The sequence below is a fragment of the Manis javanica genome, chromosome 3, assembly GCF_040802235.1.
Source record: "Manis javanica isolate MJ-LG chromosome 3, MJ_LKY, whole genome shotgun sequence".
NCBI lineage: Eukaryota > Metazoa > Chordata > Mammalia > Pholidota > Manidae > Manis > Manis javanica.
The window spans coordinates 59,513,860-59,531,888 of NC_133158.1; the positions used below are offsets into that span (position 1 = coordinate 59,513,860).

At 36.7% G+C, this 18,029-nt stretch overlaps 1 protein-coding gene across 2 annotated transcripts in view; it reads right to left on the bottom strand.

The window, feature by feature from the left end:
* The window catches only part of SLC15A2 (solute carrier family 15 member 2), a 30,720-nt gene extending 17,343 nt beyond the window's left edge, over positions 1–13,377 (bottom strand). Inside the window, exons 1-7 of one of the 2 annotated variants that reach the window (XM_073231569.1) lie at positions 13,115–13,377; positions 11,217–11,304; positions 10,472–10,613; positions 6,862–6,954; positions 5,701–5,800; positions 3,547–3,637; positions 3,198–3,275 (exon numbers count right to left, since the gene is read on the bottom strand). In XM_073231569.1, coding sequence (XP_073087670.1) covers positions 3,198–3,275; positions 3,547–3,637; positions 5,701–5,800; positions 6,862–6,954; positions 10,472–10,613; positions 11,217–11,304; positions 13,115–13,246 — 724 coding nt within the window. In that variant the 5' untranslated portion in view covers positions 13,247–13,377. The remainder of the gene's footprint in view (positions 1–3,197; positions 3,276–3,546; positions 3,638–5,700; positions 5,801–6,861; positions 6,955–10,471; positions 10,614–11,216; positions 11,305–13,114) is intronic. The other variant, XM_073231568.1, reaches the window with a different exon arrangement.
* Positions 13,378–18,029: the final 4,652 nt, after the last annotated feature.

An 18,029-nucleotide genomic window follows, 5' to 3' on the forward strand; every position in this document is an offset into this window, starting at 1 on the left:
CCACATTGTTTTTTCATGTGAAACCTTCATAAGAGTGTGTATCAATCATACCTTAATAAAAAATTTAAAAAAAAAGAAGAAAGAAAGAAAGATAAATTTAAAAAAAACAGTTCAGAGAAAGAAGGCTAATTAATCCTTAGTTGACAAGTGGGCAGATAAAAAGGTTATCTAGACAAGAGGAGGATTTTGGATGGGAAATAGACTGCTCCTGAAACTAAGAATGATCCTAGAAAGAGGCTGGAAATATCAGAAATTCTGGTCTCAATAGTGACAGTGGAGTGATAAAAGGAAGACCATGTGATCAACTTGGACAAGGTCGCACTTAAATTTGAAGACCACTTCACTAAAGATCAGTAGGGACCTTGAGTTTCTCTACTATCTCCTCCTTGTAGTAGTTGATGTTGCCTCCTACTTCACAAAGAAAATATAAACCTTCAAATGCAAACTCCCTTAGCTTCCTGTCTCCAAATCTATTGATTCCTGTATCCACATCCATCCTCTCCTCCCTCCAGTTAGTTTAAGGTGACATTCCTTCTCCTACACAAAGGTAATTCTTCCATGTGTGCTTTTATTCTGGTTACACTGTCTTTATTTTGCATCTTCAACCTCTATCTCTATGGGAGTCTTCCTAATAATATTCAAGCATGCCTGATACACTCTCTTGACAACACAATTTTTCCTTTCTTACTCTTACTCTCTTGCCAATCTACTCTTACCAGTCCTCAATCTCCACCAATCTAGCAGAACTGATATAACCAAATCAGTGACCTTGTTGCTGTATTCAATGGAGTTTTCACTCTTACCTCAATTTCCCACTCAGTAACGTTTGTTACTCTGAAAGGCTCCCTTCTTGAAATCCTCTGGGTATTCAAGATAGCACGGCCACCACTTTGGCCATTCTTTCTCAGTCTCATATGTGGGCTTTTCCTCCAAGCCTATCTTTTAGTGCTGATAATCCTTAGGGTTCTATCCTAGCCTTCTCTTTCTCTTATTCTTATCATCTCTTAGTTATTTCATCTGTTTTCATGACTTAATTGCTATCTGTATTTCAAAAGCACCAGATCTTTATCTATAGCCCAAACATTTCTTTTGAACTCCAAACCTGTATTTCCAAATAACTGTTTGAAACTCCAATTAGATGTTCCACAATCATCTAAAATGTAACATGGCCAAAAACCAAATTCATTAGTATTGCCCCAAACCTGTTCTCCCTCCCTCATTATCTCAGTGAATGATCCCACTATCTATCCAGCTGCTCAAGTCAGAACCCAACATTCAACCTTGACTAAACTTCTTCCTTACTTCACTTATCTAATGATACAAAGTTTCATCAATTCTACCAGGCCCAGGACTAGGATAAGGTAAGTGAGGCACTCACCTTAAGACAGAAATGTAAGGGAGTGCCAAAAATCCAGTGATCAAGATAAATAGTACCCTTGCCTCACCCTTACCTCATTCTTTCCACATTACAGTTAGGAATAGCACTGAAAAAAAACAAAGTAATGTCATGCCTTATGTTTAAAATCCTATTTGTAGCTAGCTATTGTCCTCCTGATAAAGTTCTAATTCCTTAATGACTTAAATGGCCCTTCATTATCTAACTCATCCTTTAGGCAATCTGAATTTCTTTAAGGCCTAAACTATCTTTGGCCTCCTTGTATTACATTTCCCTGTCCTATTTCTGTTTCACTTCCAATGGCTTTCTTGATTAATTGCTGTTAATGCACTTCACATTTCACCTTAGGTATCAATTCTTTAGACAAACCTTTTCTAACCCTCGGTCTTAGATATTCCTCCAATGTGTTCCCGTAGCTTTCTCTGTACTTCCCCAGTTGTGACAATGATCACACTCTTTTGAAATTCCTGCTTCCTTGTCTGACTCTCTCTTCCTACTAGATTATATAAGTTTTTGAAAGCATGAATTCTGTAGCTGTCTGTTCACCAATATCAACATAATACGTAGCATAGAATTTGACACATAATAGTTCATTAAATAAATGTTTGTTGAATTAAAGAAGGAAAAAATTAATAAGTTAAATTATAGAGAAAAACCAGAGGGCTGAGTTATTTCTTAGTCTCCAGAAAACTGAAGCAGCTGACTAATAATGACAGCCAACCCTTGTTTAACATTTCACTTATAAAATAGTTCACTTACAGCATATGTAGTTTTACATATTACAAAGCATATGTAATATGCAGTGATCCAGAGAAGGGCACATAGTACTAATCAGTGGAAAACCAGTGGATGATATTTGGGAAAATGTTTGGCTTCAAAGGGAGAAGGAAGCAAGGAATCTATTATTACAGCTCTCCTGGAATAATACATAAATTTCCTTGGAATTGAAATCTGAGTATATTACTATCAGCTACCCCTGGTAGAAAATAATCAGACTGAGCATCGAGTCTCTGGGCTCTTTGTCCTCTACTGAGCTCTTTATGTGTTTGGACTGGATATCTTCCAGAGGGGTGTCACCCAAAGGCTCAGACTACGAACAGGTTTCCAGGTCAATGATTAGGAACAATCATGTCCAAGTTTCCCCTTGGACTGCATCCCCTTTACTCTTCTATTACCCGGGCCTCAGTGGTAAGGAGAATGCAATGTCACTTGAATTAAGCTGCTTCAGTTTCCACCTACTGCTTCTTATTCTCTTTGCCTAGGAGCAAATTCCTTGGGAGCATCATAGAGCATAACAGAGACAGCTAAACTGAGAGGCTACTTGAAAAGGTCCAAACAATTAAAAATGTCCTCCAATTACCAGATAAATAACTATCAGATGAAATAAACTAGTTTGAGAGGAAGGATTAAACATCTTCCTTACATTTTGTAACATAGAGTGGTGGATCTCAACTTTGACTACACATTTGAATCACCTAGGTATTTAAAAAATTATAGATGCTCAGACTCTATCCCAAAGAGATACCGATTTAATTCATCCTATGTGGGGCCTAGGGATCAATCTTTTTTAAAGCTCTCCAGGGAACTTATTAGTTGCCCAACTTCGGGCACATTTTTTTAAGGTTTGTAACTTCCTTAGGTTTATTTATCTCCAATGTCTAGGGAAAACCCCTACAACAGCACTTTCCTTATAGGGTTAGCATGAGTATTAAATAACATTGCTTGTATAAAGTGCTCACATGATGCTTTACATGTGGCAGGCATCAGTGGTTATAGGGTCCTCTGCCCCCAAAGCACTTACCAAGAGCTATGACCATAAGCAGTCCTGGAACTCCAAAAGCCAATGCATAGCAGTCTTCCCCAAAACATTGGACATCTCCTAAAGGGCAGAGAAAAGGTATTCCTGAATCTTGAATCTTTGATGTTCTATCTGACAAGCTCAGGCTTTTGAGGTCATAGACATAGCCATCCTCTTTCTTCCCATTACCTAATCCACAATCCTTGTGGGACAGACAAATCCAGATTAAAAGAAATTCTCTCAGATTTTCAAGCCCTTATAAAAGGAGAGGATGGATAGCAGGAGGCCTTGAACAGATTTTTGATTGGCCAGAGTAAGGCCTTATACAGGGTCCCCCAGGAAAGACTCTAACCTCTCAGCATGGGTGTAACAAATGTAGAAATCAAGCTCCCTGCATTGATGGACAGGTAGAAGATTGAGAAGTATCTAGTCCGTTCCTCTGCCTGAAACAAACAGATCAAGTTATCCGTGCAACATGCCTCTGTGCTCCACCAGCCTAAGATGGAGATATATACACAGAGACAGATTCAGATATTGCCTCCATGGTATCTAAATATCACATGAAATATTTAAAACATACCTATCTGGTCCCAAACACGTACCCACCTCTCAAATTTCAGTACAAACATCTTTAACACTCTTTTACCCCTTTACCTGGGCAAAAATGACCATCCTGTACACTATGCTGCTACTCTGTCCTCCACATATCTATTTTAGTACCAATTCCTTTGCATTAAATGCCTGTTTCTTTCAGTAGGTTGAGAGTTCCTTTAGGGCACAAATCACATTTTACTCATTTCTGTGATCCCCACAACCTAGCATAGCACCTGACATATGTTACAGACTCAATACATGTTATTGACTGAGTTAAGTGAATGATTGATTGAGTTCAATAATAGGTTTTGTGGGATGTGTGGTAGGGATGGGACTAGAACATAAGCTGGTGAAGTAAACTATTGATCAAGCAGGGTAGTTCACCTAATGCTTACCAGAAGTCTGCCAGAGAACATAAAAGGAAGTCCATGGGCTTAGAAGTGGCTGCTGGAAACTTGGAGGTAAGTTTGTCCTATTACTGAAATATTTTTATGGAGCAGTTACTGAATGAAGCAACTTTCAAATAAAGTTGCTGATGCTTTACTCATTATATACTGCTGTGCTTCAGTCTGGTACTCCAGATCTTCTCCTGACATATCAGGACAATCTGTCCTTCCCCATTTTCTATTTACAGTTTGTTTGCTTTCTCTTCTGGTTTCCATTTAAATCCGTTCCATTCATCTATTTGTAGAATTCATTGTGCACAGAATCCCAAAGGTTGCCTTCAAAGTCAGCAATTATGCTGTATGGTCCCCCAGACAGATAAAGAATATAAAACAATAACTCAAGTGGTCTGAAGTATAAGAGAAACACAGGAAACAGGACTTGGAGAAAGAACAGAAAGAGAAAAAATAGAAACATGATAAATAGCTATAGAAGATGGAAGAACACATGAAGACAGGCAAAAAGAAAACTGAGAGTAGAAGAGAGGAAGCCAAAAATGTTGGCTACCTACAATAAGACTACAGTTGACCTTTGAACAACATGGGTTTGAACTGTGTGGGTCCTACAGTTCAATAAATATATTGGAAACTTTTTTTGAGATTTGCAACAATTTGAAAAAACATTTTATTTTCTCTAGCCTACTTCATTGTAAGAAAACAGTACATAATACATATAACAGAAAATATGTACTAATTGATTGTTTATGCTATCTATAAGGCTTCTAGTAGTTACGTTTTTGGGGAAACAAACAAATAAAAATTACACGCAATTTTCACCTTCAGGAGGTCAGCATTGTTCAAGGGTCAACTGTATTTTCCTTGCCTATTTGTCACAGCTTCCCTATATGGGCCCATATTTACCTTATTCATATTCTCCTACCCCCTTTGACAGTGGGAAGTACTTAGGAAAATAGGGAATCATCATCCAGACAAGTTCATCTATACAAACTCTTTCTGTTTGATTCTGAATGGTCATCTTCCCCTTTCATAGAATTTCAAAGCTAGAGATGCTTACTACTCATCACCTCCCATTTTCAAACTGCTTACCATGTTTGTTCTTAAATACCTCAAGTGAGAGTAAACTTACTACTTCAACCTCTACCTGAAGATTTTTCTTCCATCAAGCAAAAAGCTAACTCCCAATAGCTTTCACTCACTGATCTTCACTTTAATTACTGACATCCTTTGATAGCTATAATACTCCTTTTAATCCTTATATTATCCAGGTTGAATATCTGCATTCCTTTAACCTTTCTTCATAAGATGTGTCTCTTAGTCCACGCTGGTTACTTTCTGTGAACATGTTTCAATTTTCTCTCTATTAATGACTTGTACCCAGCACTGAACACAACTCCTCAGATGTGATCTAATCTGTGGATTACTTCATTCTTGGCAAATGGCTACCTGCCAGGTACCTCTTTTAAGGCCTACTCTACATTCCTGAAAATATGGAAATAGCAGGATCTTACATGTTTTTCTTCAAACTGGTCTCCACCAAAAGCTGCCACGCAGGGTTTGATACCTCCAGTCCCCAAAGCTATTAGACTGAGGCCAGTCAATGATAGGATCCTGAAATGGAGAGGTAAGGATATTAACTATATCAACACAAAACACAGGGGTAGAAACTGAATATAAAGCTACAGAGAAAAATAATGTGTACAAGGGGAAGTACCCACTTCACATTTTTACCCTGTGGGCACTTTATATTTGCCTTCACTCCTAGGAGAGATTCAAGGGTACTTGACATCTTTATGACCCTTGAGCCCCTGCCAGAAAATACGCATTTCATGGAAAGATTTTGTCCCTGATAGTTCCATTTACTCCTTGTATGCAACATATAAGCAGATACTGAAGGAATTCCAAAGTTAAATCTCTGGTTCTCAATCTTGTCTTAGCTAAAGGGACACTTCCAATAGAAAGACCTTGTAAACCCTTATCCCACATACCCTTACCAACCACAAAACAAAATGTTAAAATTTGTCACTGATTTTTGATGGGACACAAAACAAGGAGTTATATAATATTTATTAAATTTAAAACAAATTCCTTACTCACTGGATACGTATATATACAGGCACATTATAAACATGAATACATATGACCTGCTTGAATAACTGTCATCCTGTCTACTGACTGAACCAACAGATATCAGAATCTATGAAATGCCTCTGGCCCTATAAACATCAATAGCTTAAGAAAAGAGGGATAGAGCAACTGGAATATGTGGAATTTGAATATGACTTCTACAGTGTAGTATAAGGAAATATTACAGGCATGTTTTTAGCCCTGCAAAGTACAGATGCATTGGTGGGTGAATAGGTAAGGGAATATGGATGGCATGAAGATTCTAATGATTTTCTTTAAGCATATGATGTTTTTATGAAGAGGATATTAACTAGGCATTCTATAAGTCCCCAAATGCTTGATTTAAAAAAAAGAGCTCAGATAAAGTAAGAAAGAGTTCAACTGGTCATAAAATAATTTTTTTTCTTAACCAATTTGGTAATAAAACAGTAGGTTGGAAAATAAAGGGACATCTCTGATAAGAAAATAGAGAATCATCTGCCCTGAATGTGTGAGACATTTAACTAATACAAGAAAAGTGGTTTAGCTTATTCCATGATACTCACGTGTGTACTGTTTGTCCCCCCAGTATTGGTAAGGCACCCACAGACTTGATCACATGGCCAAGCACATACACCAGGGAGAGATAGATGATTGTCCTGTTGAGAAAGTTAAATCAGTTGGTCTACAGACAGAATTCAGAGACTAGAGTAATACAGACTCAGAGTTCATACTGTTTCAATGCCAGGATAAATGGAGCAGGAGGAGGAAAGAATTACCTGAGAAATTAAAATAGAAATAATAGTGGTGAATGAAGTAAAAAGATTAGAAAAAGAGAGAGTAACTCTTTACCCTGTTGTACTGGAGGTGATGGACATTCCCTTCAAGCTCCTTTCTTATACCCGATCTCTTCTTTCCCCCAACTCACCCTGCACATTCACAGAGTATCACTGCTTTTAACATGTGTCAAGACCAGGATGGATTTGTAGCAAGTCATAATGTTTTAAATTAGGAGAACCAGAAGAACAAGATAGTTTGACTTGAGGTGTTTTTCTCAAAGAATGTCTTTGAGAAATCAATAGGAGTCAAGGAAGAACTCCAAGTAAATGGAAAAAGGAATGAACAACACAAAGAATGAACAACATAAAGAACTTTCTCTAAACCCAGACCAACCACTGGGATATATAAAGAAATAAAGGGCTCTGAGGTTCAGCCTGGTCACTTGAGTACTTGGCTTAATTACAATCCCCATGACAGTTTTCTCATGGACAAGTTACCAAGGGTAAGAAAGGAGCCAGGGACTTTGAATAGATTGTCCAGTGATAGAGATCATGCAGGTGGTGGGGACTTCCTGTTGTGTTGTTTTTCTAAGAAACCCAATGGCAAAAATGAAGTAGAAGAGTGAGGAATTCCAAGAAAAACATCTGTAGAGCTTTACCCACTGAAACATGGCACACTGCCATATATACAATATACGCCTTATGAGTATTATCACACCAGTATTCTCTTTACATTTAAGTAGGATGTTAGTACTAGAAGGAAACTTAGAAATTTAATATAAATATTACATATATAATATATTAGTTAATATATGTATAATATATTAATATATAATGTTACATACATAGTATATATGACATGTAATATATAGTTATATATATTATATAGTATATATTACATATAATATATAGTTATATATATAAATATATATATAGTTTACATCTGTAACTTTAAAGTATTAAATGCTTTATGTGGAATATAAAGAATGGAATGAAGGTATCAGAGAGAAGCTGGGGATGCCAGAAATCTTAAGATGTGGATTTCTCATTCTAAATGCCTAAAAAGATACCAGGGGGAAAGGACACTTACAGACCCACATGCTGTAGACCTAGTTTGACTCTCCAGGGAAGGAACCTTAGATGGTTTATAATGGCAAGTAGGGGATAAGAAGTGGGGTGACTAATCCAGGGTTAATTAATATTGGGGGAGGGGGAAGGCTTTCCCAAAAGGCCTTATTGCATCTTCTGGAGGAAAGCTCTTTGTTGGAATAAAAAGAATAAATAGAAAGGGAATGAAAAGGACTGAAAAAAGGCCAGCTATCATGAACCTAGACCATTAGAAAAAAACAAAAGGAATCTAAGCAGGAATAAGAACGTGAGTAGGGAGATCAGAGCAATATCTGTTGGACTAAATGAATGGGAGGAGTGTAAGTGGCTTAGAAGGAAAACTGGCAACCTTCTAGGTGACAGACCCAGGGACTTAGTCTAGGACATGAAGAATCTAAGAGAGGAAACTAATGGTAGGAAACTTTAAAAGGTGGAGAAAGAAGTCAAGAGAGACTTGGACATTCCATACTTTAAATGGGGTCATTAAGGTCCTTGTAATCCCAACCATAGGACATATAGTTTTAGATAGACCTGACCAATTTTCCATTTGCACATGAGGAAGGTGAAATACAGAGAGATCAAAGGACATTCCTAAAGTGACATCTAATAAGTAATAGGGGTTAGGTGTAGAACTTCTGCTTTCTAACTCATAGCCTAGTGTTCCTTCAGTTTTAATAAGAACAAGTTAGCACAGGATAAGGAAAGGGAAGAAGAAGCTTTAAATTTCATTTTGCAACCAGAGCCATTTTTTAATTAGGGCTTAGTAACTGAGGAGTAAGTGCTGTGGCGGCAGAGAAAGAGAGCTAGCATGAAGAGGGTTAGCTCAGACCAGATCAAAAAGACAGGAGAGGGAGAGGGAGCTGCAGACCCACTCAAGAAAGAGAAAGGAGAAGCACAGAGAGGACATCCAAAAACATATTTGTCAATAAATGCAAAGAGAGTGTCTGTGATTGCCAAGGCCAAGAGTACAGACTGATAGGATGGGCTACAGGGTATAAAAACCAACATTAGGGACTATGACTAAAAATGTTTTTCTCTCTTAAAAGCAACTTGACATCAAAAATAGAATAGCAGGTAGTTAACCCTCTCAGTAGATGTTTATAGAAATTATGGAAAGCCAATATCCATGCTTCAATTTTAAAGGAAATCATTTAAAAAATAAAAAAAGTACTATGTCATATACTTAAGTCTCTTTTTCTATAACTGAATAAAGACTATGGCTTGTACTTTTTATTCTGTACATAGAGCCAACCCCCCATGTGGATGGACTTGGTAACTAACACTATATAAGTAGCAAACAGATCTCAGCCACTCAGCCACCATCCCTCTCTCAAAGTCAAGAAACTGTTTAGTATTCTGTTGTGGTTGTAGCTAGATATTAGGTGCTAATTAAACACTTTAAAACATTGAATATATATAGGCCAAAGTGAGATAAACATCAGTATTTACTACAGAGTATTCCTTAGAACACTAGATCTACCAGATACCCAGAAAAAATACTCCATGGTCAAACAAGTTTGGATACTGTAATCTTCTCTTGAAGATTTTATAGTGTGTGTAAGCATGTTAAAGGCTATAAGAAGTTACTCAGGAAAGAAACCTTTTTAGCTTTGTTCAGCCTAGCATTTTCTAAACTTATTTGGTTACTATCACACTAAAAGTGCTTGCATTGCTGATTTAGGAGGGATAGAAGCTATTCTGAGTATTACTTTGTTCCACATAACACTCATTATATCCTATACTAATGATTCTCAACAGAATGCATTTTGAGAAATGCTAATTCAGACAAATCTGTAGATGACAAGTCCATAGAAAATAACTGGATGATGGCTATCTAAGACTCACCTCTAGCCTATGAGGATAATGTTATAGGACACAACTGTAACATAAAAAGATGCCAAAGGAGTTCGGATGGTTCAGTCTGGAGAAGATAGGCAGAGTATATCAAATAACTAACACTGAGGTCTCTAAAATAATGAATTTTCTGGTGGGTAGCAATCATATCGCCCCTGAGATCAGAATAAGAATTGGTCTTAAATTACAGAATGGAAGATTAAATTTTGATTTAAGAAAAATACAAACAAAACAACTCCTGACTGAAAAGGATGTAAAAATATTGGAAGAACTGATAATGAAGAAAATAGTTTTTCTGTGTTGTCAGTCTTGAGAGATTCTTATTTGTATGGATGACACCAGTATGCTCTTGCTTGGAAGAAAAACGCTAGAAGTGATAACCTCTGCACAATTAATCTGTGAAGCTTCTGGGATTGTCACCTCTCATCTTCCTTACTTGAATTTTCCCAACCATGAGTCAGCAATGGCTGCTCCCAGGATGGGAGTGAAATAACAGAGGCTGCCGAAGGCATGGTATAGAGATGTGGCAGTGTCTTCATTCCAATGCAGGAAATACAGGAAATACAGGGTCAGCACAGCTGAGGTGAAAAAAAGGGGAAACAAAACAAAACAGATGCATTAAAGTGACTTATGGAGAGGTACATTTGATCTCTGGTCTTTGAAGGTGATCTTGACCTTCAACACTCCTATCAGGGAAGTGACTGTCAGGCAGTAGAAACTGGGCCAAGAGCTGTAGGATTGAATGGGGTTGTGCTTAGTGTACAAATGCAATACTCCTCTCTTAAGATTATGTGCATGCATAGCATCATTAGGCCAATCACAGAGATAAATAACATTGTGCTTCCAATATCCCTTCTTTCTCCTTCCCAGCAACAAATTAGTTCACAGACCTGAGGAACAGATATGAAGAATGGAACTCAGATGTTGAGAATTTTCCCACTTACATTCTCATGGACAGTGTTCTGGTTTTCTGTTAGGCCTTCTGTTCTTGGTCTGCATGAGTTACTAGGTGAAATCTCATGAGGCATTTATTTGAAGTCTTGGTCAATGGAAAGGACCAATTTGGATGAAGGCAGAAAGAGTCAGTAATAAGGGACATAAGTACATATAAGGATACCAGATTGTTACGAATGGAGTGAAGGTGAGTGGAGAAGAGTTAAGACACTGGGACACAAAATTACCTTTCATGCCATAATAGGAAAAGCGCTCACAGAATTCATTCACCACAATGAAGACAATGCTCAGTGGATAGTTGGAGCCACAAATTTTCTATGAAACAGAAAGGTAGTGGTTCAAGCATGAGTTTTTTCCCCTTCTTCCCTATGTAAATCACTAGATTGCTCCACAACAGAAAAATTCATTTATTTTAAATCACCATGATAGGTAATGTGAAACAATGGCACCTTCTCTGCATGAACCAGTTACCATCACACTAAAAGTGCTTGCATTGCTGATTTAGGAGGGGTAGAAGCTATTCTGAGTATTACTTTGTTCCATATTAATTTAACATGGGACTACTCAGACATTCCTTGATCCTAAACTCTAGGACCTGCTCATCTTTCCACAATTCCTAACTGAAAAGCCCGAGGCTCTGGGCAGAAGAATAATCATACTTATTTCTAGGAACAGAATGAAGAGTTGGCCTATGGAGCACTTTATGTCCTTTAGAGGTTACCTTGAGATGTCAGTAACCTGCTTAGCTCCACTGTGCAGGCTAATCTCTCTTGTGTCCACCTGCCCTGTTCACCATGCTGGGAAGGATCCTAGCAATATACAGAGGCTGCTGGAGCCAGGTTCAGAGGCCAACATAGATTCCTAAAGGTAAGCTGATGGAACAGCTTGACCTTGAGCAGGGAGTTCTTAAATCTTGTAATATTAAATGTCCACTCTCCCTGTGAAAGAGATTCCATAATATTTTCTTGTTAATCCTACTGGACATTAAAAGGATTATGCTATTTCATGCAGTATATCTGTCAGAATATGAGGTATGTCATGTTTTATTTCAAATCCCTACCCATTGTGATGGTCCAACTAACATGATGGGGGGGATGGAGACACCTATCCTTGGTAGTCAGATCTTACCATGAGATTTATATTGCTTCCTGTTTCATAAGAAATACATAAATCTTTGTAGGCAGCCTTAAATTATTTGAGACCTGAAGAGATATAAGTAAATAAATAAAGTAATAATGTAATGTTTTCTTTCTTTTACCCATCTAGGTAGACACAACCCTCCTAAGGATTAATATGTGTTAGCATATTATAACAACTTGTTTAAAAGACACAATGGACTAGTTTCTTACCTACGCAAATCACAGCTTGAGAATTATGCAACCTGGAGGTTAGCAAACATACTTACTAGCTATATGACACTGTCATTAGCTGTGTTAACATACTGACCCTGACCATGTCACTACACCTGTCTTTATGCTTCAGTTCTGAGAAATGAGAATACCACCACTTCTTGGTCTATAGTAGGAACTCGGTAAATATTGGCTATTATTACAGTATCTTCTCCACTTGATATGATTACTGAATGAGATAGTTAGTTTAGAAGTGCTTTCACAAGCATATAATGCAAAACATTATTACTTCTTTGTTTCTCTGTCCTGTCTCCCACTGTAAACCAGAATACATAGTAACACAGACTGAATCTATTCTAAAACTTCCCTTGGTGTCCAGCATAAGACTCTGCACACAGGGGGATCTCAGGCCTGAGTTTTTATATTGGTAAAGAAAGAACAATCACACACAGTTCTCCAGACAGGAATGCTTGCCAAGATTCCCTGGACATACAAATTGCTTTTTTTTTCCACCCCAGAGTAACTCAGAATATACAATGAAATAGAGCGAAGTCCTGGATCCCAACTGATGAATTCTGATTACCTCTTCCCGCTACTTCCTCTCCTAAGTAAGGGAAAATTCTGTTTAGATTTGGTTTTTTGGTTACTTCTACCTCCAAAGTGAGAATAGTTTTGAATACCCTAATACAGTTCAGCCTGAAGCTCCAGAGGCCAAGAAGGAGAACCAAAAAATAACTCTGTTACTGTCAGAGGCGGAAATGAATCTGGGGACTCACCGGAGGTGGCTTCTTTGGAAGGCTCGGGGGTTGAGGTGGTACCTCTTCAGTGAAGACAGGTGAAAAAAGAGTTTCCTTTGACTCATTTTTCTGGAAGGGATTCATAGCTGGCTCCTTTCTCTCCTTAAGCATTTGGCTCCGGTAGGCAGTTGGGACAGCTGCCAGCCTACTGTGAAAACGGGGACTGGGAGGAGAAGAGGGGTTGGCTTCAGCAACTCAGTTTAACCCTGTGGGAGTCAGCTTCAGCAGCTGCCTGTCCCAAAGCAAAGCGCAAACCTTAGGAAAAGGAAGGGTTGGGTCTCAGAGCCTAGTTCAAAAAATGATTATGCAAATAGTAGAACATGGGGAAGTAAGAGCAACACATTACAAGATGGGACAAGATAATGCTGGAGAATTGCAAATGGGGGCAAAATAGTTAAGAATACAACACCTCAAGGATAGATTTAAAAATAAATGTCAGAGTAACAATAGCTGCTATTTGTTAAACACCTATTTTGGGCAAGGTTAATATATACAGTTGACCCTTGAACATGTGGGAGTTAGGGACACTGACCCCACACGGTTAAAAAAATCTGCATATAACTTTGACTCCCTCAAAACTTCACTACTAATAGTCTACTGTTGATTTTATGGTAGTAAATAATAGTACTAAATAGACTAGTATGTACATATATTTTATGCATTCATGAAATACCTTTTAAAATTATATTTCAGTATTTCTAGGCTACATGGTTCATTTGCAAGTTTTTTAAAATTGTCTCAAGTCTCCAAAGAAAATTTCCAATATATTTATTGAAAAAAAATCCATGTAGAAGTGGGCCCATGAAAACAAACCAGTGTTGTTCAAGGGTCAACTGTGTATGAATTATATATATGTTATATATAATATGTATCCTCTATATTCTAATTCTTACTACTATCACTCTTTTATAGGAACTAATACAAGTTCCAAAAAGTTAAGTAATTTGTCTAAAGTCGTGTGGCCAGTAAGTGATATATCTGGAATTTTCACTATGCAGATAGGGGAGATTAGTATCAGCAATGCCTATGGCCATTATTCAGGTATGGAAACTATGGAAATGGAAATGTAAGAATGTAGGGGAATTGAAAATTGAATTTAGAGAAGAGATTTTGATTTGGATTTTCAACATAATAGCGGTCAACTAAAAATATCCTATAAGCAATTAAAGAGGTGGGGCTAAAGAAAATGAGAGAAAAGGGTTGGTAATATACATTTGGGAATCATTCTTCCTCTAAGTTCATTCCCTGTATTTTCATTACTTCAAGAAAAATCCATCATTTCATTGATAGGTAAAATTTAATTTGAGCAAAAATTATGAACCACTTACTTTCTAGGTACTATTGCAAACATCATTCCCTTAATTTTTAGTGGATGGATTCCTAAATTACTCCAAAATATAATATTTAGCCCTTATCAAGGAGGAACAAGAACAGGCATGATGATGGTAGATGTATTTTATACTGTATTATTTTTGCTAAATCAAAGAGGTAAAAGAACAAAAGAGTATGATGCCCTTCTAGTTGTCAGGAAAGGAAAAGAATGACCAGAGAGCTATTAGGAAAATGAGGACTAAACCAGCAAAGAGGTCAGGAAGCAGGAGAATGAATTACTGTATTTGAGATAATGAGAGAGGACCTATAACTATATCCCTTGCAAAATGCTTATTTATCTATTTGAGTAATTTATTGACAAATAAGGCCAGTAGAAACTCTATGCCTTCCTCCCCTAAACTCTACCTCAGACTTTGACCATGTTTTCTCAGCTTCTACTTTTCTCCTCATTTCCTCTCTCCCCCATCAACCTTTACTCAAAGAAGAGTCCATTTCTGAATGTTGCATTAATAATTAAGCTGTAGTTACTCTTTCAGGAAGCATTGCCCTCTCTGACCTGGTTTGATTAATGACTCTGGATGGTAAAAAGTCAGAAGTTACTAGTTAAGTTAACCACTGGAGACACTGATGTCTTGAAAATTTAATCGGGTCAGTAGTTCCTGCTGCTCTGGCCTGTACCTCTACAATAACATTTGATCTGGCAGAGCAGATGGAATAGGACCTGTAGGCAATGCACCAATTCGTTTGGGTGTATAGGTACCCAAAACACCAAAGTTCAGAGAATTGGCATTGGTTCTTTGATACTCCTCTGTTTACATTAAATTCTTCTTTTGATTATGGCAATATAATACCAGCATTCATACAATCAAATAATATCAGAGATGGAAGGAAATGTAATCTTGTCTTATGTAAACCAAACTTCCTTGTTGATGAGTCATTTAGGATAATTCATATATTTATGTATGTATATACATACATATATATATATATATATATATATATATATATACACACATACATGTACACACTCACATATTTATAGGCCATTCCCTTGAAAATTCCCATTCAATAGGTCTAAGTAGGGATCTCAGAACATATGTTTTAACAAGCACCTCTGGTGATTCTAATGATAGAGATTTGGGGAACACTAGTTTGAAATCCCTATCCTAATCTAGCGTGAAGAAAATTACAGAGCTCAGAAGAGATAGAGAGAGCACTAAAACGCCAGCCTCCCAGAGCCTGTACTATCATATCAAGATACCTCTTATATCCTATCATGTTTGTTAAGTTGAAATCAGACAGAAGGATAAAAGGGAAAGGATAAAAGAGAAAAGCAACTTCTGGATAGAAATGAGCACAAACTCTTCAGAGATTAAAAAAAAGGTCATAAAAGTGGAAAAATCTAAAAATATCACTGATAAGAGTAAAAAACATTTGTGGCTTCAGTGATTATGAGAGCACAGACTGATATTTTACAGTCACGTAGAGAGAAGAGACTGAAGCTCTAAAATGATAGATACTAATATAGTCAAAAAGAAGAGGCAAATATGGAATTAAAAGAGAACATGTGCTTAACAAGGTGTATGAATATAAAAATCAGTGCACAAAATGAATTGTATTTAAATATCAATAAAAAGAGATAGGAAAGGAAAATTTTTAAATGATACCAGCTATTGTAGCATAAAAAAATACCTAGGACTAAATTCAAGTCCTCAACACTAAAAACTATCAAATGTTATTGAAAGAAATTGAAGATTTAAATACATGGAGAGATACCATGCTCATGATTTAGAAGGTTTATATTGGAAAGATGACAGTATTCCCCAAATCACCCTACATTTTCAACACAAAATCCCAACAGGTTTGTGAGTGTAGAAAATGACACGTTGATTTTTGTAATTCATATGGAGATGCAAAAAAACAACAATAGCAAAAACAGTCTTAAAGAACAGTAGTGGAAAACTTGCACTACCCAATGTAAAAGTCTATTATGAAACTATACTAATTATAACAAAGTGGAATCAACACAAAGATAGATAAGGCAACCAGTGAAACAGAAGAGAGTTCAGAGAAAGACCTACACATACTGAGGCATCATTTTTGACTAAGGGGACACTGCCGTGGGTGGGCATGGGGTGGGGAAGGGACAATGATGGTGTTTTAATAAATAATCATCATCTGGACATCCATACGGAAAAAGCTTTATTTTAAACCTTATCTAAACCATACATCTAAAAAAACCTATATAGATTACAGATCTGTTTAGTTAAAAAAAATTAAAGCATTTAGAAGAAAATACAGAAAAATATCTTTATGAGTATTGAGTAAGCCAGGATTTCTTAAATATGACATAAAATATGGTAACCAAAAAGAAAAATAATTGATATGTTGGACAATATTAAAATTAAGAATTTTTGTTCACCAAAAGATACCATTAAGAGTGAAAAGACAACTCACATAGTGGGACAAAATATTCATATTTCACGTAGATACGTGAAATCAAGGATTTGTGCGCAGACTAAATAACTTCAAAAGGCAGTTACAAAAAGATACATATCCAGGTTGTTTTGAGTTTGCTATTATAAATAATACTAAAATAAATAATTCCATATAAGTCAAATATATCTGCAGGGTAAATATCCAGAAGTAAGATTGCTGAGACAAAAGTATATACTTTTATAATATTTGGAACTGCCTATTCATTTTCTTTGCCCATTTTTCTACAGAATTGTTTGTTCCTTTCTTGTAAGTTGTTAAGATCTACTTGTATGTATATTGATAGTAGTGTGTTGCCATTTTCAATGTTGCAAATATTTCTTCTACTGATCTTGTTTGTAGAATTATAAAATTAAATATAACCTAAAATGCATAAATTTTATATAAAACTACATTATTTTTTATACATGCAAAACTCACACAGCTCATATAAAACAAAAACTGTACATATTTCTAGCATCTCAGTGCTGGAAGTCCTTCAGAGAGTAATACTTGCTGCTTCCTAACTCCCAGTCAAACCCTCCTCCATCAAGGTAATTACTGATTTCTATCATCATAGGTTTGTTTTGCCTCTTTGGAATTTCTTATAAATGGAATAATACTGTTTATATTCTGTGTTTGATTTATGTTACTCAATACTCCTTCTGTGAGATTTATCCATGTGTTGCCTGTAACAAGGTGTTTTTCCTGTTCGGTAGAATTCACTGTACAAATATGCCACAATTTATTTCCCCGTTCTTTTGTTGATGGTCATTTGAGTTGTTTCCAGTGTTAGGGTTGGTTATTATCAACTGGGTTAAGCCTAGGAACTGTGTTTCCCAGAATCGTCTTCTCTATGTGGTTCTAGGCCATAAGAACTTGAGTGAGATTTGGGAGGTGGAAATGAAGCAGCAAGTATTACTCTTAATGGTCAAAGATTGGACAGAGGTCATGGTTGAACACTTTGGTGATGGATGTTTAGGTGTAGAGGACTGCATTAAAAGTTCAGGCTGTTTTCAAGTCTTACAAAATTTTACTTTTTATCAGGCCCTTTGCAGTGTTCCATGAATATGCGTATCGTCTCAGG